The sequence below is a fragment of the Lissotriton vulgaris genome, chromosome 3_1, assembly GCF_964263255.1.
Source record: "Lissotriton vulgaris chromosome 3_1, aLisVul1.2, whole genome shotgun sequence".
Taxonomy (NCBI): Eukaryota; Metazoa; Chordata; class Amphibia; order Caudata; family Salamandridae; genus Lissotriton; species Lissotriton vulgaris.
Window position 1 is genome coordinate 926754852 of NC_141689.1, and position 27288 is coordinate 926782139.

The 27288-nt window shown below is 43.9% G+C and overlaps 1 protein-coding gene across 1 annotated transcript in view; it reads left to right on the top strand.

The window, feature by feature from the left end:
- LOC147727227 (annexin A1-like) overlaps positions 1–27288 on the top strand; it is a 229806-nt gene that overhangs the window by 90692 nt on the left and 111826 nt on the right. The window contains exon 4 of the mRNA XM_086961276.1: positions 21260–21354. Coding sequence (XP_086817402.1) covers positions 21260–21354 — 95 coding nt within the window. The remainder of the gene's footprint in view (positions 1–21259; positions 21355–27288) is intronic.

Below are 27288 nucleotides of genomic sequence, written 5' to 3' on the forward strand. Positions count from 1 at the left end.
GGGTGCGCGATATATAGTTAGTGCAACTAACTATATATGGAATTTCAATGGTTTTGTGTGAGTAAAATAAGGTTTTGTAAATGTGAATTCCTAACTATATATGGTCTATAACCTATGGTTTTTTCAGTGAATTTTCAAGGTTTTGTAAATGCTAATTCCTAACTATATATGGTCTATAACCTATGGTTTTTTCAGTGAATTTTCAAGGTTTTGTAAATGCTAATTCCTAACTATATATGGTCTATAGCCTATGGTTTTTTCAGTGAATATATATATATACATACATATATAAACATATATCATCTGTATATCTATATAAATACAAACATAAATGCATGCATACATATACTTATATGCATACAGATGCATGTTATTTACATGAAAGTTGAAAAAACACTAATAAAAGCAAAGCTAAAAAGCCACCTCATTACAAACAGAATGGCTTTAACTTAAACGAGGGCGAGATCTATTGCATTTTCAATGCTTGTTTACTTTGGTTCCATCAAGAAGGCATTCAGATGTGTCACACATTTGCCATAAATTCTGAATGTTAGCACTCTAGTTGCACATTAGATCACTGTAGTAAAGCTACTGCTCACCAGGGACGTCTGCTGCTGGTATTCAAAGTGCATGTTTCAGTCTGCATGTCAGAATTTTTTTAATGAAATAGAAGAGGATTTGAGAAGTCACTCAAAATGATCCCTAATTTTTCTTTCTGAAGCACTAATCATACTTTCCATGGCAAAATTAACCCCCTCATGTTGTTCCTTTTTAAATTGAGTGTTTTCAGACTTACCACTTCATTCCAATCAAGATGGCTTCTGGTGTGCCATACTTTTGTCATAAGTAAGACTGTTAGCGCTCTAGTTGTTCTTTAGAACACTCTGGGACATTCTGTCATTGGGCTATACTTGGGGTACATCTGGGTGATATTTGGGCTACATTTAGGCTCTTTTGTCTCTGGTGGCCATCTTGGGAGACTGTATGTCAGAATTTTTTAATGAAATTGAAGAGGGTTTGAGAAGTGACTCAAAATGTGCCCTAATTTTTCTTTCTGCAGCACTAATAATACCTTCTATTGCATAATATACCCCCTCATTTTGTTCCTTTTTAAATTAAATGTTTTAAGAGTTACCACTTTATTCCCATCACGATGGCTCCAGGTGTGCTATACCTTTGTAATAAGTAGGACTGTTAGCGCTCTAGTTGTTCTTTAGAACACTCTGGGACATTCTGTCATTGGGCTATACGTGGGCTACATCTGGGTGATATTTGGGCTACATTTGGGCTCTTTTGTCTCTGGTGGCCATTTTGGGAGACTGCATGTCAGAATTTTTTAATGAAATAGAAGAGGATTTGAAAAGTCACTCAAAATGTGCCCTAATTTTTCTTTCTGCAGCACTAATAATACCTTCTATTGCATAATATACCCCCTCATTTTGTTCCTTTTTAAATTAAATGTTTTAAGAGTTACCACTTTATTCCCATCACGATGGCTCCAGGTGTGCTATACCTTTGTAATAAGTAGGACTGTTAGCGCTCTAGTTGTTCTTTAGAACACTCTGGGACATTCTGTCATTGGGCTATACTTGGGCTACATCTGGGTGATATTTGGGCTACATTTGGGCTCTTTTGTCTCTGGTGGCCATTTTGGGAGACTGCATGTCAGAATGTTTTAATGAAATAGAAAAGGATTTGAGAAGTCACTCAAAATGTGCCCTAATTTTTCATTCTGCAGCACTAATCATACTTTTTATGGCAACATATACCCCCTCATGTTGTTTCTTTTTAAATTAAATGTTTTAAGAGTTACCACTTTATTCCAATCAAGATGGCTTCAGGTGTGCCATACCTTTGTAATAAGTAGGACTGTTAGCGCTCTAGTTGTTCTTTAGAACACTCTGGGACATTCTGTCATTGGGCTATACTTGGGCTACATCTGGGTGATATTTGGGCTACATTTGGGCTCTTTTGTCTCTGGTGGCCATTTTGGGAGACTGCATGTCAGAATGTTTTAATGAAATAGAAAAGGATTTGAGAAGTCACTCAAAATGTGCCCTAATTTTTCATTCTGCAGCACTAATCATACTTTCTATGGCAAAATATACCCCCTCATGTTGTTTCTTTTTAAATTAAATGTTTTAAGAGTTACCACTTTATTCCAATCAAGATGGCTTCAGGTGTGCCATACCTTTGTAATAAGTAGGACTGTTAGCGCTCTAGTTGTTCTTTAGAACACTCTAGGAGGCTGCAGTAGAACACAAAGGAATCAACTGACAGTCTCTGTCCTTGTTGGATGTACATGTTTTACTGAGAATGTCAGACTTCATTTTCACATGACTGAGAAAGATAATGTGAATTTACAGAAAATATGCTTTCAGTTTAGCTTATAGATCCCCTTCCAAACCACTGTGGGAAAATCATGAGATATTAGTTTTCTTTCAAACAATATTCATGATATCACAGCAGAAGGTTTTTTCACATGGTAAAATCACCTTAGAACCCACCACAATTCCTAAAACGAGTATGGTACCATCAACAAATGATTTATAATGTAACTAAAGTCCTAAAACCCTCTATTAACTACAATGCTTTTTAATGAGGTGCTATCATGTATATTGGTCCCAAGATGGCTGCCAACACTTCTTGGATGAAGTGCTGACAGCCAATCAGATCAGATGTGTGGTTAGGCTCCGCCCAGATATATATCTTTTTTTGAACCTAAATTACTCAAAATCCACTGGAGCACATATATTGAGACCTAGCAAAGGCACATCGGGCTAACAGTCCCTACAATTTTGCCAAGTTTCGTGCAAATCCATTCAGCCGTTCGAGCTAAAAGTGAGGCCAACCGCCCTATGGAAATTAACATGGGAAAAACGCGTTTAGGGACCCCCCTTTTTTCTCGGCCCCCCCTTGACGAAACCCCCCCAAATTGTCAGGGGCTGCTCAGAAACAAAATGTGCCATTTTCCTGAACATTTCAGCCGATTCCGTCCACAAACGCCAAAGTTATTAGACATAGAATTTTCAAAAATCCCATAGAGAAAAAATCCTAACTATATATACCTACTGGCGACCGCCAGTAGGTAATATATATATATATATATATATATATATATATATATATATATATATATATATTCACTGAAAAAACCATAGGCTTAACACTCGTTATAGTTAGGAATTAGCATTTAAAAAACCTTTGAAATTCACTGAAAAAACCATAGGTTTCACACCAGTTATAATTAGCTGAACATTTTACTCCTACAAAACCATTGAAATTCCCACGTTATAGTTAGTTGGACTCACTATAACTTACGCACCCGCAATCCACTGCTGATGATGTCACATATTACATCATTCATGATATGGTCAGTGATATCACTGATGACATCTCAAATGACATCACTGATGACATCACTGATGACATCTCAAATGACATCACTGATGACATCACTGATGACATCATCCATGTGATAATACGATGCTCCTCCTCACACTCTAATCTAACCTTTGATACACCCAGTGTTAAAAACAGACTACCATTCTTGAAACCATTGACACACCAATATCAGTTACTACATACTCACTCACTGATTCCTAAGACAACACACACATCCACTCATTCACACATACAATCACTCATACATACAGTCAATACAACACTATCATATCCACTCATACACCTATACAGACACTCACACACTGCCACTCATCTATGGAGTTACTCACGCACCTAGTCAGTCATGCAAAGAATTAATCACACTCCCATTTCCTCATCTATACAGTTATACACACAAAACCTTACTTATTCAAACAAATACTAACACATACTTACTCTCTTTTACATTCACTGATACAAGTACACATTGATCCATACAGCCACTTACGCAATCACAGGCTCTCATGTATAGTCATTTATATATGCCAACTCTCACATGCACTGTGTTTTACATATGTACTTACTTGGACATGTAGCACTGAGATATCCATTTGCTCACCAACACACCCATGCACACAGTCAACCGCCCATACAGCTGTTTCCACATACACTCTTGAACCCATACACCTAGTGAAACAACTGCTCACACATCTATGCACAGAGTCACACACCTCCCAGCCACCCACACACACACTCAGCCTCACATACAAATACTTGGGCAACCAATCAATAACCCATATAGCCACTCTTATAGCTACTGATCAACACATGCAGCAGCTTACACAACAACAGACATAATGATGCACACATTCAGACAGTTTAGTCACTAACCCATGCATTCAGTAAGACACATTTAATCACTCACTCATACAGTCAGTCACGCACCTTCTAAATCCTTCATCCAGACACTTATACATCCACTCATTCTTCAATATGTAAAACATATTTCAACTTTACAGAAACACACAGACACTGGATGATGTCATCAGTATATATATATAGATAAACATCCAGTTCCGGTTTGACTGAGCTGTCATTGGGCGGTCTGGTAGGGTTACCGGATGTCCCCATATATTGCAAAATACCTCTGTCCTTGTCAGAAAAAGGTCACCAGACTCTCAATGTGCTGCAAAATATCCAATTTAATGGCAGACAACAACGCGTTTCGGATTACTCCTTCTTCACGGTTGACCGTACTTCCCTAGGTTCATATACAGATTGAGGCATTGTGCCAAAGTAGAATGCCCCGGGCGAAACCTGTACTGAATATCAGAGATAATTCTATTTTCTTCAGCCCAAGTGGATAATCTGTTCAGGAATACTCCTCCCACTACCTTGACAACAGAATCAATAAGGGAGATCGGTCTATAGCAACTAGTGCTATTACGGTCTCCCTTCTTGAAAACTGGAACGATCGTGTTGGTTCCCCACAACTCTGGGCAACCTTCAACCACTGCTGCATTAAGCACAGCCGTCAGAAGTGGGGTCAAGAGAGGCAGATTTGATTTAAAGAGGTCTGTGGGCAAGCCACCTGGGCCTGGAGCCTTGTTACAGGTCAGGCCAGGGATGCCTTTCTCGACCTCACACAGCGTGAACGGGGGAAGTGTTTAATTACTTCCTCCCAATTTTGGGTATAGCTTTGACGAAGTACACTTAAATATGGACCCGAAATGATGTACCCAGTCATCTTCTGTTATATTTGTGCCAATGACGTGTGCCCCTTCCCTTTCGAATAGGGGTTTATTGATTATTCCCCAAAGTTTCGAGCTATTACCTAGCGTGTCTGGTTCGAGACGCTCCTTCCATGTGGTATCCTTTATTTCGGATTTCTGAGTTGCCAGGGCCCTTTTATAATTAAGGCGGAGAAGCCCGATTAGAGGTTGATCTCTTGGGGTGGACCTCAGACCCACCTTTAGCTCTCTCGCCACTCTCAAGCATAAACTGTCAAACCACCTGGGATCTCTAAGCGATGTTTTTTTAGAGCGGATAGACAGCAAGGTCCCCGCCTTGTTGACAATGGCCTTAAAGGCATTGAGTACATTCTCAGGAGAAGAGTCAGGGGACATGCATGCTGCTAAATCAGGAGCACAAGATTCCCGGATATTGTAAAAAAATGCTACGGGGTCCACCTGGGACCACTTAAGTCGGCGCCTGCCGTCCGTGAGTTTCAACACGCCAGGCGCTGCTTTCTTCCCTTGTTGAGTCAAACAATCTCCACAAAGGCGTACACACACAGGATTATGGTCACTAAAAATGCTACTTCTGATTTTGAACTCCAAAAAAGAAGATTGTAGGCCAGTAGAAATAAGAACGTGATCTGGAAGGAACAACGAGAGCTGAGGGAGATGCCAGATGCATCTCCCCAGCCCCTGAGTGCGGCCGCAAGAAGAATAGGAGAGATCCTCAGTGAAACGTTGCTCTGTTTTGGACCGCGCCACAGCACCCGCCTCCCCCCGCAACGACAAAGTGGCAAGATCAACTCTGAGATGACCGGAGTGAGGGCCCCGGCAATTCCAGACGCCCATCGAACTGCTGCGCGTTCCATCCTCCGTCAGGTGGGTGCCACTCCTTCGTCAGGATCACCCAGCATACACGCAGTGGGCACAACACCACGTACCACTCCTTCAGTCGCCGCAGCAATGGGGAAACCGAGAGCATCGGAGCGCGCCGCGGTCTCTGAGACCGCCCCAGAAAACATGCCAAAGACCCCGACATGGGTCTTAACTACAGAACCTCCACCCAACCTGTCCTTTTCGGACAAACTGGACAAGGTCTTAAAGACCATGCATCCGGTCTTAAACATCAACCGCTGTGTTACAGGAAGCCAATGTAGCTGCTTCGTATGCATCACCATGCTCCAGTAACTTTTTGTAACCATGTAACTTTTACCGAACTTCCTACCCCCTACCCCTCCCCGCTCTACTCCTCTCCACTTTCCTGCTACTGTCCTCTGCCCTCACCTGTCCTGGCCCTGGTCCCCCACCCTGTCTACCTGTGAATTCTCCCTCGTCATTTGAGATCTAGCTATTTTGTCTGATGCCCGATGGAGCTACCTGGTTTAGCTACAGAGGAGACAGGTCGGGGATTCCCTCCTTGGATGTCACCTACCCAGTCGGTCTTTAGCCAGACCTCCTTTAGTCTCTCCTGTCGTCTCTTCCTGCATCCTCCCTCTATTGATGTCTCTCCTTCTCTCCTCTCTCAATGTATTGAGACTAAACTATTTTGTGTGATGCCTGATGGAGCTACCTGGTTTAGCTATAGGGGAGATGGGCCGTGGACTCCCTCCTTGGTCGTCACCTACCCAGTCGGCCTTTAAACAGACTTCATTTTGTCTCTCCTTGTTGTTTCTTCCCCTATCCTCCCTTTCTCACCTTCGCTGTCCCCTCCCCTCTTCGCTCCATTTTTTGACCTCCATGTTCTCTAAATGTTACCCATTGAGACCTAGCTATTTGGCCAAAGCCTGATGGAGCTACTTGATAGCTATAGAGGAGATGGGTTTGGGGACTTCCTCTTCGACCGTCACCTACCCAGCCGGACTTTGAGCAGACTTTCTTTAGTCTTTCTGCCGTGTCTCCATTCCACCCCTTTACCCTTACCCCCGTCCCCGTTACTCTTCACTTATCTCGTTTTCTATGCTCTTTTTATTGTTTGTCTAGCAACTGATGTAAATTGGAACTGATGCAATCGTGTAATTTTGTGGAACCTCATGTAAAGTGCTCTGATACCTCCGGGTCTAGCCAGTGCTATATAAAACTCTTAAAATAAAATAAATAAATAAATAAGCCCCCATTATGGCCTTTAAAAGAAGGAACAGGCTGTTTTCTAGAATCACCTACCATGGACATGGCTGAGATCAAGTCTAGCTCATTGAGTAGGTTATTAAGCACAACTCCCTGCAATGAGTGCTCAAAATGTAGCCCCCCTCCCCCATCTTTGCACAGCCCAATTCTCCCATGTCGTAAGTTAAAATCTCCTGATACCATAAGGCAATGAAGAAAAGAGCTGCAGTGATGTTTAACAAACTCGCCCAGTAAGGTGAACTTGCAGGGCCCCACAGCGTGTACTGCATTATAAAAGTTAATCAGGCTGAGATTTACATTCCCTTGCTTTAAAACCACAACTTGGAGATCTGGGTGGGGGGAACAGATTTCCTTTATTCTACATTTTAGAGCTAGGGCTGTATATATAACCAGACCCCCCTTAGCTCCACCCCTTATCGAGGGCGAGGCGGGGACAAAAAAAAGCTTTATAACCCTCTAAGAATAGATTACATTCCACCAACCAAGTCTCCTGTAAAGAAATCACTGGGAATTGCTTAATAAACCGGACCCACTTTGGGTCAAGGAACTGCCCCGCCAATGTTGCGATGTTCCAGGAGATGATATTATGCAATACTGTCTCTGGAGGGTCCCCCAAGGGGACATTCGATTGAACCTCTGGTAGTACAGGGATACACACTCTTGGAGAGGGCTGCCTACGGTATAAAAAAGGTGTAGGTGACTGCGAGTCCAGGGTTGCAACAGTTGAACCAATACTAGCACTCAGTCAGTCACAATCTTCTAATCCTGAGATTGGAGCAAATCTATTTGGCTCCAGGGGAATTGGCAGAAAGGGGCTCCCCTCCAAGGTGGAATTTCTTGGAATATGTTGAGTAATGTAGGATCTCACATTGTTCTCTTTCTGGCCGTATCGATGGTTGTGACCATGAGGGTAATCATTGCAAAATAACACAGGGTTGTAGAAAAAATCCAGAGGGAGAATCTGAATGTTAGAACCCCAATAAGACTGGCTAGAGCGAGATTCTCTAAATATTCTTTCAACAATCGTTCAGTTATTGAAATTTATAATAATGCAGTCCCCCTCCCCTGTTTTTCTGCCGTTACCCACCCAGCCCATGCGGCGGACCATTTAGATGTTACGGTCTACAGCCGGGCCTACAGAGGTGTTGCCAGAAAGCAAGTGTGTGACCTTATTCTTAAGCTGGCTAAGTACTTCATTAGTACCTCGGGGAAGGGGTGAACCATTTCCTAGAATTACCACTAGAGGTGTTGATTCGGGGGGTAAATTAATAGATATACAGTTTGGGGGGGACAACAGTGTGGTTACCCGCGACATCACCAGCGTTGTCGCCCAAGCGCCGAGGAGCCTGGACCTGTTGTAGAGCTGGAGGAGTCCTAGCCCTTGCCCAGCCCTCCCTAGAGCCACCCGCTACCTGCCCTGTGTGATTTGAAACCGGGTTTCTGTGTGAGTTAGAGAGGGTTGATATCCCCTGACCTGTTGTGTGGTGTTGGGAGCCTGCAGTGGGATCTGACCTGGTTAAGGATCTTCCACCATGGGGGGAAGATCCTTCTCCTACTTAGCGGCCAAGACCTGGAATTCTCTCCCCACTTACCTACGCCTTACACAGAACCACCTCTCCTTCAGAAAACAACTTAAAACTTGGATATTCGATGAGTAAAGTACCCCACTCCCCCAAGCCCCTTGAGACCCTCTGGGTGAGTAGTGTGTTATACAAATTTTAAACTTGAACTTGAACTTGAATGGTACTGTTTTCATAAGAGCCGCTAGACTTTGCTCTATATACTTTAATTTAGACACACTAGGTGCCAATTTACCCTCCAATTTGTTGATTAATAAAGATTTCATAGGTTCTAGTAGGGGATGTATATCCAAAGGCAAGTTGCCACCTGACTGCCCCTTGTAACTGGGGCCGGCGATGACGGATTATTGGGTATAGTTTTTTTTGCTTGGTTAGCATTAGCTTTACACTTTCTTTTTCTTATCCCAATGGGGCTACAATCATCCCATGAGCCCTTCGAGATGGACAAGCCGTTATTGCCTTCATTAAGCATAGCAGTGTTCTTTTCAGTATCACCACCCTCCCCTAGCGTAACACAATGAGAAATTACCTGCTTATTAATTATTATCACTTCGGAGGATAGAGGTCTATGCAATAGCTCCCCTGCACTCTCTATGACAGTATGGGACCTCTCTTCCACTGGGGTGTCTCCCAATGCAACTGAAGGGAATGAGGTACCACCTAACATCAGGGAGGAGTCTTTAGAACCCTTGTTACCATTGTTGCTCAAAGGAAGCATAATGCCTTTAGGTGACCTAGATAAACGTCTATTAACCATCTCGATTTCCTTATCGATGACTAGCGCGGCCCTGGCAAGGAAAGCATACATTGTTGTGACAGTAGATTTGGCAGCGGCTATGGGCCCTAAACAAGGTGCCTGGGTCTTTCTCTTCCCCATCTGTACCACCCCGTAGAGGAAGACACCCAAAAATTAAGAACCAGGCGATTAAGTCACAGCGGTGAATGACGAGTCAAATTAAGTATACAGCTAACAGAGAATACAATCAGTGGCTATCAGTAAACAGAGAATAAAACCAAATGACCTGGCCCAGCCCGGCCTCTTACGGCCCCTGACGGGCACAGACGGGCCCGTCCTTGGCCCTGGCTTCGCCGGCGTGCGCGTTCCGCGAAGCGGGAGCGGCGAGGTCCTTTTCAATCAGGCAACCAGGTGAGGGCGTGACCAGAGCCCCCCTGGGAAAGCGAGTCCGATCAAGTCAGAAGGTAACGTTATCAAAGCCCTCCAAACGCTGCAGCTCCCGCGAAGCGGGAGCGGCGAGGGCGTTTTCAATCAGGCAACCAGGTGAGGGCGTGACCAGCGGCCCCCTGGGACAGCGAGTCCGATCAAGTCATCAAAGCCCTCCAAACGCTGCGGCTATATTAGTAAAAACAATGCCTTTATTTTTGGTTTAAGACATGCAGATACTGTCGCATCCTCTGTCTCCTCTGATTTCTTGACAGCAAAAATGTCCCCATATCAAGGCCAAACTACAGAAAAACACATTTCTCAGCCACCACCATCATGAAAACGGCCGAAGTTGAAAAAAAAACCTTCCTAGTTTGTTAACATCATTACAAGAAAAATATTATAATCGAGGGAATTTATTTCTGTAATTCTACTCTAAGCAAGCTAACGTTACCACACACAGACCTGAGATACTAAGGCTCATCCATTCATATTGTACAGATTAGGCACAGGATAATGTACAGCAAGGCTTGCGCCATATAAAACACTGACATAACATATAGTAAAATCATATCACAGATGACACCAACTTCCCGCCAATTATCGTTTGGTATGTTCTTTGTCGCATAATTAATACAAGCATTGGTAAAACATATAGATGTGAGGTATTTTAAATGTGCCTTTTAGCGTTGTTCTGGATACGCAAATAAATCGCACATTCCGACAAAGGGAATGATATAACCGAGGTAATTTAGATCTGATAGGATGGACCTTAAACAGCCGACTACTAACAGTCCTACATGCTAGCAGACTATTGGCAATGGATAGACCAACTGGCTTTGGCCGTAGACAGCGAAGCTATCCCTCATGGGATATTCTGATTAACGTCTCAGTCGACAGGAGTAAGAACATCGGCTGTGAATTAGCTCCATGTGTGGAGGGTGGCTTTTTGCTGAATCTGGGGGTTTCAGCTAATAACGTGTCCCATGCCAGAACATGCAGTTTCACTATTTAAGTTGTTTATTGGCCTACAAGTCCAAACAGGCGTATTCCTGTTGTCTGAAAAACAGGCCCGACTGAAGGTAACTGCCATGACTTGATGTCAACGTGCAACTTTAAGAAACATTTTTTTTAAATGACATTTTAAACACTTGCGATTGCTTTCCCACATAGCTACAGACGGGCTGACTCGTAGATAACGACTAAGCTATAACAAAGGACACTTGCGCCAGAGTCTAGGTAGCCTGTGGGAAGAAGACAGGATGGGAATGTGTCGTCAAAATAGGTGCGAAGTTCTAATCAAGCATAAAAAGTGTGTATAAAATGTATTGTGAGATAAGTTTATAAGAAATAATTATTGGCAATCTGTAGCGTGTATTGCTATTACCATTGATCTACTGTTCGATTCAGGAAGAAAATACAAATAATGTGAAAAGGCAGCAGAACTGTATGGAAGATCTTTATCACATCTCATACAGTGTTTAGCATAGCTCTCAACAGCCACGGGCCAGTAGGGTGACTTTCAACCAGTATGTAAGACCATTGCGTTATAAGCCTACAAGCTTCACCATGATTCTAATTACTGGATGAAAAAGCAGGCATGGTTGAAAGTTAGTCAATCAATTACCTGCCAACGATACATGTTGGTTAATTAATTGTCCATTAGGCTAAATTGAAGCCACAAAAGACAATATGAACAAACGTAGAGGTGTGTTATACACCTTCAGCATCGAGCCTAAACGGTTACCTCTTTTGCCTGGCTGTTCAGTGGCTTCATGTGATTGACTGAAATTTATTTTGCTTCTAAATGGTTTTTAGCACCATGCAAAGTTGAATATAATTGCCATTTGGTATTATAGACCGCTGCAACTGAAGAATAAACTAGCAGTCATGTGTTACAGTTGTATTTCCAACTCCTGACCCACTGTCCTCCAGTAGCTATAGAAAGTTTTAATGTGGAGATACTGTAAATATTTCATACTTGTCTGACTTGGAGATGCTGATTGGCACATGACTGCTGGCTGCATATGTGCTTGCAAGCGGCAACATAGAAATACTACAGTACTGAGCAGTGCTCGCAGACTGAATTCGAAGTGGTACATTAGGTGGAGGACCTGGGTTCCATTTTGGGAGTCATCTCGCACACAAGAGGGGAGAGGGTCTAAATTACTGTCTACCACCCCGAACCTCCAGTAACAGCTATAATAACCACATAAAAGAGGGGTGGAGACAACAAACAAAACAAGCATAGACTCAACACCCAGGTGCAAATGTTGGCACACTTTTGGGTGGTGAAAAACTGCCCTCACTCACACACAATGTGTGTGACATGCTTCATCATCGGGTCTGCTGCGACGTCCGAGCGTAGCCACACAACGGACGGAGCATAGGGAGGGGGGAACAAACAAAATGTAAAGAAACACCCAGAGACACTGGACGTGACCCTCAAGTCCACATACAATGACTCGAGACTGGATACAACACAAGACAACTCAAAGTGCAATAGGTGATATTAAAACTGACTCATGGATACCAAAACCATCTTTATTATTAGGTACCACGGACAGGATTAAAAAATGGTAGGGTGGTGGTGTAATAAAGGGTTATTAGGACCCACAAACACCCCACTCGTACTACTTGCGTCAACATGTTTCGACCCTTAAATTGCCCTTAATCAATGGGTCACCTGGGTCTTCGTCAGGACGTCTAGTTGTCCCAGTCTAACACACTACCCCTCTTACCTCAATTAGGTGTTGAGAAGGGTGTATGTCACTCCTACCCATCAATAATGAGCTATGTGGAGGGAGTTCCGCCAACACGGTGACATTACTGAAAAACAAGTAAAATACGTGTGTCAATAAACACCATAGGGACCCGCAATTGCACAGTCCACTATATGTGCCCTAACAGGATGCTCCATGCCAGATGAATCCATAGAGAATATTATCTCCAGAGTGCCCTCCCACCTATCAGGTGCACCATACATCCTGTGCGTGAAGCATGTCACACACATTGTGTGTGAGTGAGGGCAGTTTTTCACCACCCAAAAGTGTGCCAACATTTGCACCTGGGTGTTGAGTCTATGCTTGTTTTGTTTGTTGTCTCCACCCCTCTTTTGTGTGGTTTCCATTTTGGGAGTCCCAGGCCTGCCTGTTGAAGTCATGAAAAGTTATAGGAATTAGCCAAATTTGTGTATTGCTGCATTCCTATTAGCGGGGTGGGGCAAAATGGAGCAGGGAAAGCGAGGCTCCCCCCTGTACTCTTCAAAGGGTGCTCTTTGATTCAATGAGAGATCACGAGGAAATGGTCAGGACACAGCTCAAGAAAGGAGATGGGGCTGATAAATGAAATATAGAGGGCGGTGCTGGGAGGCCGGGATTAACATTTTGGCTCACATATCCTTGTGCCGGACATCCAGTTGTGAACGCTAATCACTCCAACGTGCACATGTGATGCAATGGTGGCCATTTTTGCATCTTCTTCAGCTTTAGTCTGCCATTCCAACATGGTGATTGCCATATTAGAATGGTAGAAAAGAAAGAAAGTATGTATATGATGCCTTACAAAGAACAGGGCAGCTCAGTAATAGTGTGAAGTTTCAAGGTAGTCACAAAAGAAATGTAAGTAAAAGAAAAGCATGGTACAGTAAGAGAAGTGGCAGAGAAACAATGGACAAGCGTGGGGATGGAAAGACTCAAGACAGTGCAGAGAGGCTGGGAATAAGAGGATGAGGAACAGTGAAAGGAAACCCATGCTCTCCAAAGGAGCGCCAAAATAAAAATGAAAAGCTGGTCACATTATGTGTAGTGAACATTGTGATAGGTCCCGTTCAGACTTTTCTGTTTCTATTGTCAGATTGTACTATTTCTATTCTGTACCGATTTTTTTATTGTTTCATAGAAATGGTAGTATCATGTCCATCTGCTGTCTAAAGCCACACGTTTTGATTGATTATCTTTTTTAATACATTTAATCAATATGACAATCGAACTTACGGATTTGTCACCTGATTAGTCCTATTGCTTCTTTAGTGTCTGCCCACACTGTCCTTATTTTCAAAATATGAATTGGCGATTAGATGCTAAAAGAATGCAGGTATCTGACTATAGTGAGAGAGGGACTTTGTGCAACGACTATCAAGCCAGAGGTCATGCCAGTTGTAGCACAAGCCTCAGTCTGTGGCAATAGCGGGGAGAAGTGGCCGTCAGGTGTCCATGTTTATGTTCAATGCACCAACAAGCTGCAATAAGAAATAGCTAGCTTGCTATTTCATTACAAAAATGCAGGTATGCTGTGAGATTCATCTTAGAAACGCGAGTGCAGGCTTGCTGTGTACTGCTTTAGCTAAAGGTTAGTTTAGAGACTGTAAATAGCATGAAAGTGTTAGGGTGTTAAGAATTCAATTAACATGTTATCGTTTTTCTGGCTGTTTTCTCTGTCCATGACATGCTTCTCTACATTTATTTTTCTTTTCTTCTGGTTACCATTCATACTCATATTGCATGCACTCGGCTAAGATTTTAAAATAACATTAAAAAAAATACATGTCCTGTTTCTTAGGGCTATTTTGAGTGTGCTATTCTTAAACGAAAGAGGATTTGGAGTTCTACTGTGTCCATGAATTCATTATTTGGGACTGATCACGTCCTGCTCATTATGATCAGTGGGTTGTGTATGGGTTTCAAATGGATTTCTAATTTATATTGGCACATTGACTTAGTCTTTACACCAGCGGGTTAAAAATATGTCCCCTGCAATTGTGGGGACCCCAGAGAACATATCACATTGCAGCACTGCAGTTGAAGGATGCACCTCATCTTTTCAAAATGGCAGTAAAGAAACGATGGTCAGGGGATGAAAAATCAAGGATAGGGAAAAAGGCAATTGAATCAAATGTGGTGGGCTAAGCTAGACAAGAAGGCTTTCCGATCATGGGGAAGGGACTGACCCAAGGCTCACTATACTATTTTTTGTTCACAATAAGCATTGAACAACAGATAGGTAGCTCTGTGTGTATATGCAACATAATTAGGAAGGTGAAGGTCACACCTTTACGCCACTGTGTTTTCCTACTGGAAACTTCTTTTTCGGAGGTAGGCTGTGATTGTACCCTTGCAATAGTGATTGGAATCCCACTCTGGTGAACCTGAGCCAGTTGGTGCTGCCTTGACCCGTCGACCATCTTGGGGAGTACAGCTTTAGTCATGTGCTGTAGTGTATCAACACTGTGGCCTGACTCTCAAGCAAGCATGGGATGGATGAGATTAGGGTTGGTGAAATAAGGCTTCGCAGGCATTGGAGAAAGTAACTAATATCATACGGGAGTGGCCTGAGTTTCCTGCAGTTTTAAAATTGTAGTTAGCATGCAATGGTGAAGTTTCATGGTTGCTGTGCATCCTACAGTCTAAACTTCAATATTGTCAGTTCAGCCAGTAACACATTAATAACGCGTTATTCTTTATATTTGTGTTTCTCTGTCATTATTTTAATTTCTAAAAAAATTGTTTTATTTGTAACGCTTTTCCCAAATAAATTTTTTTTGCAATGATCTAATGGTAAAAGTGCTTAAAGTGCAACATATCCTCTATGTTATCAAACTATTGAGTGCATGTGTTGCTTACATTTTAAGTAAAAGGAGAAAAGGGATTAAAAGGATTCACAAGAGCAAAAACTAATGTAAAATATTATCTTTCCTAATCTACCATGACTTTCCTTACACATGAGATATACCTTATTCTCATAAAGCTGCATATTTATACCATGTTTATCTCGTCTCGTTGCCTGTTTTGGTTGCAGATTTTGAGGCCTGATTACGAAGGCATTTTGGAGTACCTAATTACTTAAAGTTGCACAGCTGTAGTACTACTGTATCACAGTGACTTTGTGTGAAAGAGTGCTCCTGCAGTACTTCTTCCTGTACTCGTAAATGATTATGAATCGGTCCTCATGTTTCTAGTTCAGTGCCACACCGATTCTATTACAATTGGCAGATGATGCTGTGTTGATACCCGCTCAGTTAGGAGACTGTGCTAAGGCAGTCTGCAGGTTGAAGAGATGCAACTAAATGATATTGAATGGCTACAAAACAGAACTGTGATAGTGAGCACCAACGAAGTTATGGAATCATAAATTCTGATCACCTGCCTTGAAATCCAACCCTTTTCCAGGTCCTAAGGGAAAATGCCCTGCATTTTAGTAAACAATAATCATACACTGACGGGTCAGGTGATCACAGCCTTTTCAACTTCTTTCTACTAATTGATTAGATTTATGAACATTTTCCAGCATTGCTTATTCAAGAAAAGAGCCCTGTCTATACGGTTCTTTTTTTTCATTTGGCTAGTCTAACATTTTATGCTTCAACATGGTTTTGTATCTATTAAACAAACTATCACACATATAATTTAAATGGGACAGTTTGACTACTGAACTCACATGTATCCTCTTCTTTTGTAACTCCGTTTGCTAACGAAGTCTGTGCATGTTTAGTGGTCCATGGGTCAACAGATTTTCTACAGGGTAAGTTTTCCATTTCTCTAGGCCAATTTCTAGACTATTTGGCTATCCCCTTAAGAAATCCAGAAGGCATCTCAGACTCTCTCTTGCACTGTCAATATAAGCCATTGGACGTTTTTGTTCTTTTATAGCTGTGACTCACTTGAACTGGTTTAATTTGATTATCAGGGAGGTTGATGAAATTCCTTCTTTGTGTGCAGAGATTGCACAAGCAGTTCAGGTTTCTGAATATGTGCTAATGGTTTTAACACCAAGGTCCTGATTACGATGGCAGTAGGAAAAGCATCTGACTACCATACCTGCGGAAGTGGAACGGCCCAACATGTAGTCAGCTTTTCCACCCGCCAAATTACAATATGACCTCCGTGTAGGCGGTCGAAAATGCTTTCTTCCATTGCGACTTGTGCTGCGTCCTGGGAAAGGACTGCAGCACAAGCCACAATGGAACAAGGTATTTTGCAAACATCCATGCACCATTTTGTACCTGGCTCATGTGCATGGATGTTTGGAGGGGCCCCACTGGTTCCCTTGGACACATAGCAGAGGCCCTGCTAAGGGTCCCAGAATCCCTTTCCGTCTGCCTCTACATGACAGTCAGATCGCCGGGTAAAGCCAGGGGGAAAGGAACATCCTAATCCCTATAGCGGAGCCTCTGCAGGCACCAACCACATTGTAGGGATTATGGTCCGACCGACGCTCCGACAAGCTGCTTCATAAAGTGGGGGTTGGACTGTAATCCTGGCTGTCAGCCGGTCTGCCACTGACGGCCTGTCAATGGTGGTCCGCCCGACATCCTAATCTATCCCCAACAGTCATCTGGCTGATATAAGAGCACTCACAAAATGTAGCACATTTCATTTTCAAGTGTTTCCATCAGATCTCCTCTTCCATCATTTCAACAACATCTACCTTATTTTGAGCTCCTTTGAGATCTACCCCAACATCTTAAAAAATTATCATCATGCATCTCATGTAACTCTGATGCTCTTGTCACCTTCTACAGCTTTCCTCAGCCAGATATTTGTAGTACCTCTAAAATGCCTTCACCATAAAAACATGTGCAAAAGACCTAGGGCCCCATTAGGATGGCGGGCGGATTCCGCCCGCCATCCTTCCCTGTATTCCCCCCCCCGCCATATTAGAATGGCGGGGGGGACCACGGTGGTGCAAAACACCGCCCGCCACTTTTTTCGCCCCGGTCGCCCTGCGGCCGGGGCAGAAAACGAGTTACATGCAGGCGGTGTCTGTCAGACACCGCCCGCAGTATTACTATAGGCATTTCACAATGCCTTTCCGTGGCGGCAATGCCGCCACGGAAAGGCATGCGGTGTTCACTCTGGGGGCCCCCTGTGGGCCCCCAGAGTGAAGTACAGGTGGGGGGTGCACATGGGGGGGTACCTATGGTACCCCCCTTCATTTGCATATACAAAGCGGCAGGCACCGCGCGGTGCCTGCCGCTTTGTATATGCAAATGCTGAAAAGCATTTCTAGCATTGTGGCGGGCGGTGCTGAGCGCTCCGCCCGCCACAATGCTAGAAATGCAGGATGTGCCCGCCACAGTGGCGGGCACATCCTAATGCCACCCCCGGGACCCCCGCCCTTATGGCGGGCGGTCCCATTCCCCGCTAGGATGACGGGCGGACAAAGTCCACCCGTCATCCTAATAGGCCCCATAATGTCTTGCATCACAGTTCAGTCATCTATTCATACCTGCTCCCCAGGCCTCTGAAGAGTTACCAAAGACTAAGGGCCTAATTACGATGTCAGGCAGACTTAAGTTCGCCCAAGACTGTCTTGTTCCTGTGACGGACCAACCTCTGGCCGGGGGTCCTGACTGCCTAATTAGGATGCGACCGAACACTGTTCGTAAACCGGCTGCAATACATGCTTCCATAGGGAAATGGGAGGTGCTGTTCATCCCTGCACCGCATTGGCAGGAACCTAAACGGGATGCAGGGATCAACAGGGGGTCACTTGGCCCCCAACCGGAGGTTGCACACACAAGGGGGGCCTGCTGAGGGCCCTAAACATCATTTCCGACATGGTTTCCATATCCGACAGGCCTGCATAGAAACCATGCCGGAAACCATGCATCGTAATCCTAAGGGCATAAATGCTCACCTTTAGGGATTACAAATTGGTTCCAAGTGGCCGACGGGCTCCTTGAAGCCATTGGAAGCCAGCCAGAATGACTGTTCGATTTAGTTTCTGACCGCCTGCATTGCAATGCAGCCGTTAGAAATAAACTGAGGGGACGATTACGTTGCAACCTGAGAAGGCTTCGACCATTGGTAGGAGCTTTTCTGGGGTGCATCATAATCGGCCTCTATGTGCTTTAGCATGACTAAACTCTGCTGGATGCTGGGCTGACCCTTGGTAAATGTCCGTAGCATCAGAAAATAAAATCTTAATAAAATGTGCATAATCATTCTGAACACTGTTAAACCCTTAAAAATATGGGTTACAACGATCACAACATAATTTAATGTTTAGTGGTACATCCACTATATGGACGTTAATGTCAGTGTCTGGCTGTATTGTCAGTCTGGCCCTCTGGCACTACTTAAAGGTCCAGTGTGTGGGCCATTATTTTGGTTCCATAACACCCAGTAGGCCCGAACAATAATGGACCACTCTGTGGCCCTTCAAGTCAGGCCATCTGGCAGTGCCAGAGTGTCAGACTGACAGCAAAGCTAGTCCTAGACTGGAAATGTCATTTTAGTTCATCAGAGATGTACCAAAATCATATTATATCATGGAAACAAGCATTGGCAAACCAATAATTCTCTCTTTATACATACAAATGTTGGCCAGACCGAGTTTCTAATTGAAAATGCAAGTCAAATCTATCAGTCAGTAAAGCCCTCAGGTTTGACTATAACTGGAAGTGTTTCCATATCCCCATCTCATGTCATGTATCCCTTCACTTTTGCACTAATTATCATTGTTATGGTAATCCTCATGACACTGAGAGCCCCAATTCACCAGGAATCCCCTTCAATATGACAAAGGTCAGCATTTGGACCATGATGCGCCCGATCTCTAAGGGTGGTCTCTAAAATGCCAGGAATTACCACCAGCTTACTACAGGTGCTGAATTTAAATGCTCACAGTAACCTCCAATATGCCTTGGCCAGAAGTTTACCCAGAGAAACCCACCATCCTGCTATGGATGGGTACAGAATACTAGGAAATACCAACAATATGCTATGGGTGTTTCTAAATTGCTAAGAAATGCCTCCTTCAGCCCTTGGGTAGACCCACAATGCTACAAATCACCACCAATAAGACATGGCCAACAGTTTGTTGAGAGAGGGTACATTCTGTAGTGGGTGGTGTTCAGTTGTTACAAATTACCACCAATATGCCATGGCCAGTAGTTTGCCCAGGGTTCAAACCATTTTATCACGAGGGTTCCAAAAAATGATAACAATTATACCCAATATGCCAGGTCTGGAGACAATGCCAGGAATTAACATCGAATATGCCAGAAATGTCCCCCAGTATGCCCCTACACGGTGCATGTCTGGCATTCACGTTGGAATCTTTCTGGAAAGTATGGAGACCGGCGCGAGAAGTCAGCAGTACCATGTGCGTGTCAGTGGTCCTGGAGGAGGCATAAACATTGGAACAAAGACAGGGAGGGGGGTGTCACTGTATGAAAAAAACAAAAAAACACAACTGGATTCAGGAACCCAGCGATTTCATAATCGACATATTTTTACCGAATATCTACTATAAAGCCTATTGGATGCTAATTTACCCTAATTCATCTGTTTACCCCCCCCCCCCCATCCCACAATACTGAATAGGCTTAATTAATCGAGTTTCGCTGGAATGGGCGTTGTTGTTATTAAAAAAAAGGATTACTGGATGAGCTGAAAAACGGCACTCTCAAAATTCCACTGATATTTAAGCAGCTTAAACATCACAAAACGGGGGTGCTGATAATCACCTATAACAGGAATTTCTCCGAGAACCGAGTGCTCAAACTACGATTTCTACAGGTCCCCTTTCACTGGGGATTATTTGCTATCCCACAACAATCCCACATCCTGGAATTGCCGATTGGCACGTAATCACTAAAATGTGATTACCAATGGGGTTCCATTGCATCTCTTAGAATGAGGGACTTAATGCAATCTAGTTAAGACAACTATACCATTTATTTTATAAATACACATTTTGCATTATTTGTGACGTTTTCTATTTCTGTTATCAATATTTGAATGGTTTAACTGTTGAAATGAAACATACGCCCTGTATGCACTGTTAAGTATGTTTTAGAGACCGCTGGGCACATCTCTGTTGTGAGTAGATATTTTATGAGAGGTGGAACTTAGCTTGGACATACAGCAGTAAATCTTTCCTTTCGCTTCCACTTAGACCTCTCGAAAGTCTTCCTTGCAGAAGGTCTGTGTTTGGTGAGCCAGGGGTTCAAAAACAGCCTCTGTATCCCCTGCGGCGCAGGGGGGGGCACCAACCATCCAAGGAGCCCCCAACCATTCTGGTTGGCCCCATTCCTCCCCAGACTAATGCATATCTGTGGGTTTATGGGAGACTCGGGCCCGATGTACCTTTCTACAGGGCTCTCCATCATTTTGCGTGAGGCCAGCACTGTGGTGAGCCTGTTGGTAGACCTGCTGTTTTATAGTACCTTTACCTCCTCGTTGTACCTTGCTACAGATGGATATGTTCCGACACCCGGTTTCCTGGGTACCCATTACAAATTCCTATATTTTTTCTACCTCACATAGGAGTGGACGAAGCAGCGATTACCGCTATCTTGACGAAGCGAAACAATGCAGAAAGACAACAGATCAAAGCTGCGTTCCAACAGGCTACAGGAAAGGTAAATACAGGCTGTTCATAAATCTTTCTATTGTCCTTTTCTTTGAGGGTGAAGTAGCAACTGGGAGGAGGCGTTGACTCTATTAAATTGGGTCGCAAAAAATATTTCTCTCATTCACAAAGATAAGTAAGGGCAATGCTGCCAGAAGTATGCAATACTGAATATCGACCCCAGAATATAGCCATAAAAGGAATAGTGAGGACAGAAGTTCGAGGGTCGACATATCAAAAGGTCCGTGAGTTTAGGGAAGCATAGATTTACTATTCCTAACTTTACACCAAAGTACCTTCAAGATATATGTACTTTGTAGGTACATATATGTGAAGTTAGGAATTACTTACATGTTGATATATATTTTTTTATATTTTGTCCTCGATATTGTGTTAAATTGATATTCTGGAGTTGCTGCTAAGGGTGCATACCCTACAGAAATATATATGATTAGTCGATATACGAACTCTACTGCAGACCTGTACCTCTATGCTCCAGTGACACATTGGCATACATCTCAGTGGTATACTGGTTCAACTTATCACTTGTTAGCATGAGGAATGATCTATGTAAATTAGGCAGTGACTTTTTCTCCACTGTTCTGCTTAAAATGTTATAATATTGAAAGGGCATATCCAGAGTAGAGAAAAAAGCAGACCTTAATACCTGGTCTTGTTACTCTAACAAACGCCAACAATAGGCCTTCAAGTGTGTTCCTTTTTAGCTCTCGCCTGAGCCAGCGCATGCGCTGCACAGCGAGAATTTTTGTAAACGGGCTTTTAAAAGTCCTACCAAAAGCTGGCTGGCCTAGAGTGTGCGGTTTCGCGCACATTGACGAGCAGAGGCGCCACATGGCTTTCCTCTCTCGTCATGGTGTGCACACACCACTCGCCAGCCTACTTCCACTTTTCCCATTGCGCGCACACGCCCGCACCACTCGCATTCACTTTTTGCAGTCTACTTTCACTTTTCATATTGCGTGCGCGCACCACTCGCGTCCACTTTTTGTTCGCGCTTCTTGTTTACTATTGAAAGCACTTACTCCTCCTAGCCATTAGCATCTTGTGTGTTAACATCCTTGCATGCCAAGCTAATGTCCTGATTCTTGCATGCCAGCACCTTTTTTTTTTAAGAAAAAAGCTCAGTTCTGCGCCCCCCACTTCCTGTGCATGCTAACTGCTCTACTTGCACTTCTCTGCCCGCTGCTTGCACGCGTCTTCCTTATGTACCACCACCTCTCACTCTGAATGGCATCTTCTTCTGCTTGATATACTAAACTTCTATAGTAGGTTCTTGGTATTCGTTGCCATTGCATGCCAGTCTGTTTCTCCTCCTGCCCCCCTGCATGCCAGTAGTCCGTCTACCCCCGCATTATGGGGTAGATTAGGATTGCGGATTTCCCGCATCCTTCGGGCCGGGGGAATCCACCGCCGGCCCGGAGGATGTAGGAAAACCGCTGCGGATGCCGGAAAGACCCACCGCCAAATTAGGATGGCTGGTGGGTCTTTGAATCTGTCCGCCGCTTTTCCACCGCAGTCGCCTTCCGACCGCGGCGGAAAAGCATTAACATGGCTGGCGGTGTCTATCAGACAGCGCCAGCCATATTATGATGGAGTACAAAGTATGCTTTTCCACTGCGGCTTTTCTACCGTGGAAAAGCATACGGACCTTCACTTCGGGGGCCCGTTGCGGGCCCCCTGGGTGAAGGGGGGGTGGGGGGTGCACGTGCGGGGTACCTATGGTACCCCCCTGCATTTGCGTCAGCAAAGCGGCAGGCACCGCGCGGTGCCTGCCGCTTTGTGCACGCAAATGCCGTGCATGCATTTTTAACATTGCAGCGGGTGCAGCTTGAAGCTGCACCTGCCGCAATGTTAAAAATAGAGGATGTGACCGCCACCCTGGCGGTCACATCCTAATCTGCAAGGAGGGACCACCGCTGCCCCTGCGGACGGTCCCTCCTACTCTATGGTGGCGGACGGACTCAGCCATCATAATCGGCCCCTAAGTGCGGATCAAAGTTATGTGTCAGCCAGCCTGCGTGTGAAGCAGCAGGTCAGGCAACTTCCAATTGTGCTAAACCAACTGGCATTTCGCCTGCCGATCTTTAAGCTAAAGTGAAGTTACTGGATCATTGGTGCACATTACGTGGAAACTGCACTTATTTTCCCTGTTGTACCTTTCCTTTTAAAACTGTAGGTACATGAACCAACAAAAGGTCCTGCCTAGCTTGCACCAAATGTCTCGGGGTCTGCTGAGGAATTTCAGAGTTGAGCCCAATATCGTGGGTACTGCCCATGTTCTCTGCTGCTTAATATTGTTTAGCGAAAATATAAGATCAGGTTAAAGGATGGCTGGCTGACTGACCAGTACATTGCAAGTGGGTATAAATACAGTCTGAGTGGAGTGCTTTTCCATTAATTTATCACCTCAAGTTGCACTTTAAATATACACAAGCATGTGTAAGTAGATTTACAGACTATAGATTATTTTTGCTGATATGTACCATTGAAAGCTTGGGACCGTATGGCATAGTTTTGTTCTTCCGAAGTAGTTTTCTTTCAGTGAGAGGAAGACACTTATTTTATTAAAGTATAAATTGAGTACTCTGTCTTGCTTATAATTACATTCATATTCTGGAAAGCTGCTCAGATGCATTTGAAATTAGTATAGTTTGGAGGATCAGTTCATACAGTGCAATGTGCAATCTGTTTTGAGGTCTTGCCCTATGAAAGACTGTATCGTAGATGGTTTACCTAGCTTGTATCTGGAAATACATTTTTAAAATATTTTGTCAGATGGGTTAGCATGTGATATGTATATTTTGCAACACTGTACACTAATATAGATCTCAGAGTGAAACTTAGTTGAGCGGAATGCCGATCGTGCAGAGGAAGGAAGTACACAGTTCATTTCAAGATCAGTCTTATGCTATGGCAATTTACCCTAGCTCCCTTTGCACACCCGGGGTGACCCCAACATCCAGTTTGTCAGCTCAGTTCCCTTTACTGATACTCCTGACTTCTTGCCACCATAAGTTAGATGGCCTTTCCTTGCCATCCCATGTACCTGTGGGGAATAAATGCATGTGCTTCCAAGTGTACAACTTCCTTTAGTCTCAACTCTACGTTGTGGCCGGACAGCACGGAAACAGCAACTTTTTATGAGCTCAGCCAGCTTTAACAGCGTCCCTCCTAAGCACTTCTGGTGAGCACTCACTCATCTTGCACTATCCTTCTGCCCCATGCTCTCTTTGGTGAATAGCTCCCTACTCTGCATCAGCACAAAAGGACTGTACCCAGAGAGCGAAGGTGTCCATCTGTATCTCCACAACATTTTCTTCAACACGACCTCCCATCCCTTCTTATTTTCACAATCTGTTTGGCTGGTGCCTTTCATTACCCGATTAAATCGCTCCACTGCCCCTTTCCCTGATGGGTGATATACTGAAGGATAGACATGCTTCACCCCATTTCTTTTATAAAGCAATCCTCCCATTCACTTTTTGGCAGTTCTCTAATGGGTAATGGCATATGGCCTAAACAATCAACAACTTTGTTCTGTACACCCGGCACATATTTGATAATTATAATCTTGTAACTGCATAGAAATCCTGCCAATTCTTGCAGGCGCCTTCATAAACCCTTCTGTTGTAAGCAAATTTACTGTTGTTTTGTAGTCCATTGTACAACAAACGCAGTACCCAAGTGCCTGAAAAGGCTCTGTATCCCACACACAAGCTAGTGTGTCTCTCTCTCTCTTACAGAATGCGTCTCTTCTGTGGGTGTAAGGCTTCTTGATGATAACTCAATTACATACTCTTTCTCCACCCTTCTTCTGCTTGCGCACTGCACCCAAACTATTTCGAATGGCCTCCACAGTAAGAATGCGGCATAGTATAGGAGCAAACCCCTGAATGGGTGCTGATCTACAAATGTCATTCTTTATGTTCTGTCTACCTCTCTCTACCTCTCTCTCTCTCTCTCTCCCTCTCTCTCTCTCTCTCTCTCTCTCTCTATCCCTCTCTCTCTCTCTCTACCTCTCTCACTCTCTTGCTTCGTCTACCTCTCTACCTCTCTACCTCTCTCTCTCTACCTCTCTCCCTCTAAACCTCTCTTTCTCTACCTCTCTCTCTCTACCTCTCTCTATAACTCTCTCTCTACCTCTCTCTCTCGACCTCTCTACCTCTCTCCACCTCCCTCTCTCTACTTCTCTCTCTCTGCTTCTCTCTCTATGCTTTTCTCTCTCTACTTCTCTCTACCTCTGTCTACCTCTCTCCCTCTATCTTTCTACCTCTCTCTTTACCTCTACTTCTCTCCCTCTACATTTCTACCTCTCTACCTCTACCTCTCTCTCTCTACCTCTACCTCTCTCTCTTACCTCGTTACCTCTACCTCTCTACCTCGTTACCTCTAACTCTCCACCTCTACACCTCTCTCTACCCCTCTCTACTTCTCTACCTCTACACCTCTCTCTACCTCTATTTACCTCTCTCTACCCCTCTAAACCCCTCTCTACCTCTCTCTACCCCTCTCTACACCTCTCTACCAGTTGAATTCCGGGAAGCCCAAACCATCAGTATTTTAAATCTGCGTGTGAAACATGGGTAGGATGAGCCGTGCAGCTCATAAAGGGAGGTTCATTTTACATAATTTGTATTTAATAGAATTTGGAAGCAGGAGAACAGTCTCACCGTTGAGGAAGGGATTCACATACACTGGCAACCGCTTTTGAATTGGCTTTAAAACCATCCAAAGATGGCTACAGCATCTACGTGGAATGCGGTGAACTAAGTGGCAGCCGGAGCCTTATAGCACTGCTTGTCCTAAAAAATTTTTTTTTTAAAAATAGCATTGGCATAGCCAATAGGTCTCCCCTTTGGGACCTTATAAGTGTTTAGTTATCCAGTACATTATCGTTGGTGCAACACCATTAAGTGTTGCATGGCTAAACACTTATAAGGTCCCAAAGGCGAGACTTAGTGGCTATGCCAATGCTTGTTTGATGATGTCTCCTAGGGTATTGTGGCATCGTTCACCAGATGCCCCTTGAAAATAGCGTTCAAATCTGCTGCTCCCAAGAAATACACATATTTTCCTTTCCCAAAGCGCAAAGTTTGTTTACTTCAAAACAAACTCGCACTACCCTGGAAAGTTCCTGCCCATAATGCTTTTGCAGAAGGATTTTTCATGACTGTTACTGGTGTAGTGGTCTCCTGTAATGATGATCTATTGTTGTGAACCTCTTTGTTTACACTTAATATAGGTGAAACTTGACGAAGTAGGTGTAGACAAAGTTTCCACTACAGTTAATTAGGACCACTCATAATTGGGACTAAGCAACAGTAGTGTAGGTTAGCCAAGTTTCCCAAAATGGACAGGGGCTATGTTATCCCTTAAAAACTCGAGGGATATGAAATCATATCCAGCCACATCAGAGAGCCATAACAGTCTATAAACAGAAGTGCAAATGAAGTTGTTTGAGTTCAGAGGTGTTAGCAGGCAACAGTCCTTACACCCATTGTGACCAGAAACAACATGGATCACCCTAAGCTGAAGGATATCCTTGAAGATTGTAAGTAAGTGGTGCTAACACTTCTTAGACCAGTCAGAGCCTTCTACCCAAGTTAACAAGCACACGTTACCATACTGCTTGTGTAGGAAAGACTAAGGGTCTCAGGAAGCTTGTTAAAGAAAGAGTTTAATGAAGCACGTCTGGAGCAAGTCCAGTCAAAACAGTTACAGCCTGATTCATGTACGGGCCGTTTTGCGTGGCCCTAATAGCGAATCATAGCGACTCGCTATTGAGGACACGCAAAACGGTATTCATGTAGGAATTGCTAAATAAATAGCGATTCCTACATGTTCTCTATTTGCGAGTAGCAATTTGCTACTCGCAAAAAAAGGAATAACTCCCCATTCATTCCTATGGGCCAAAAGGCCCATA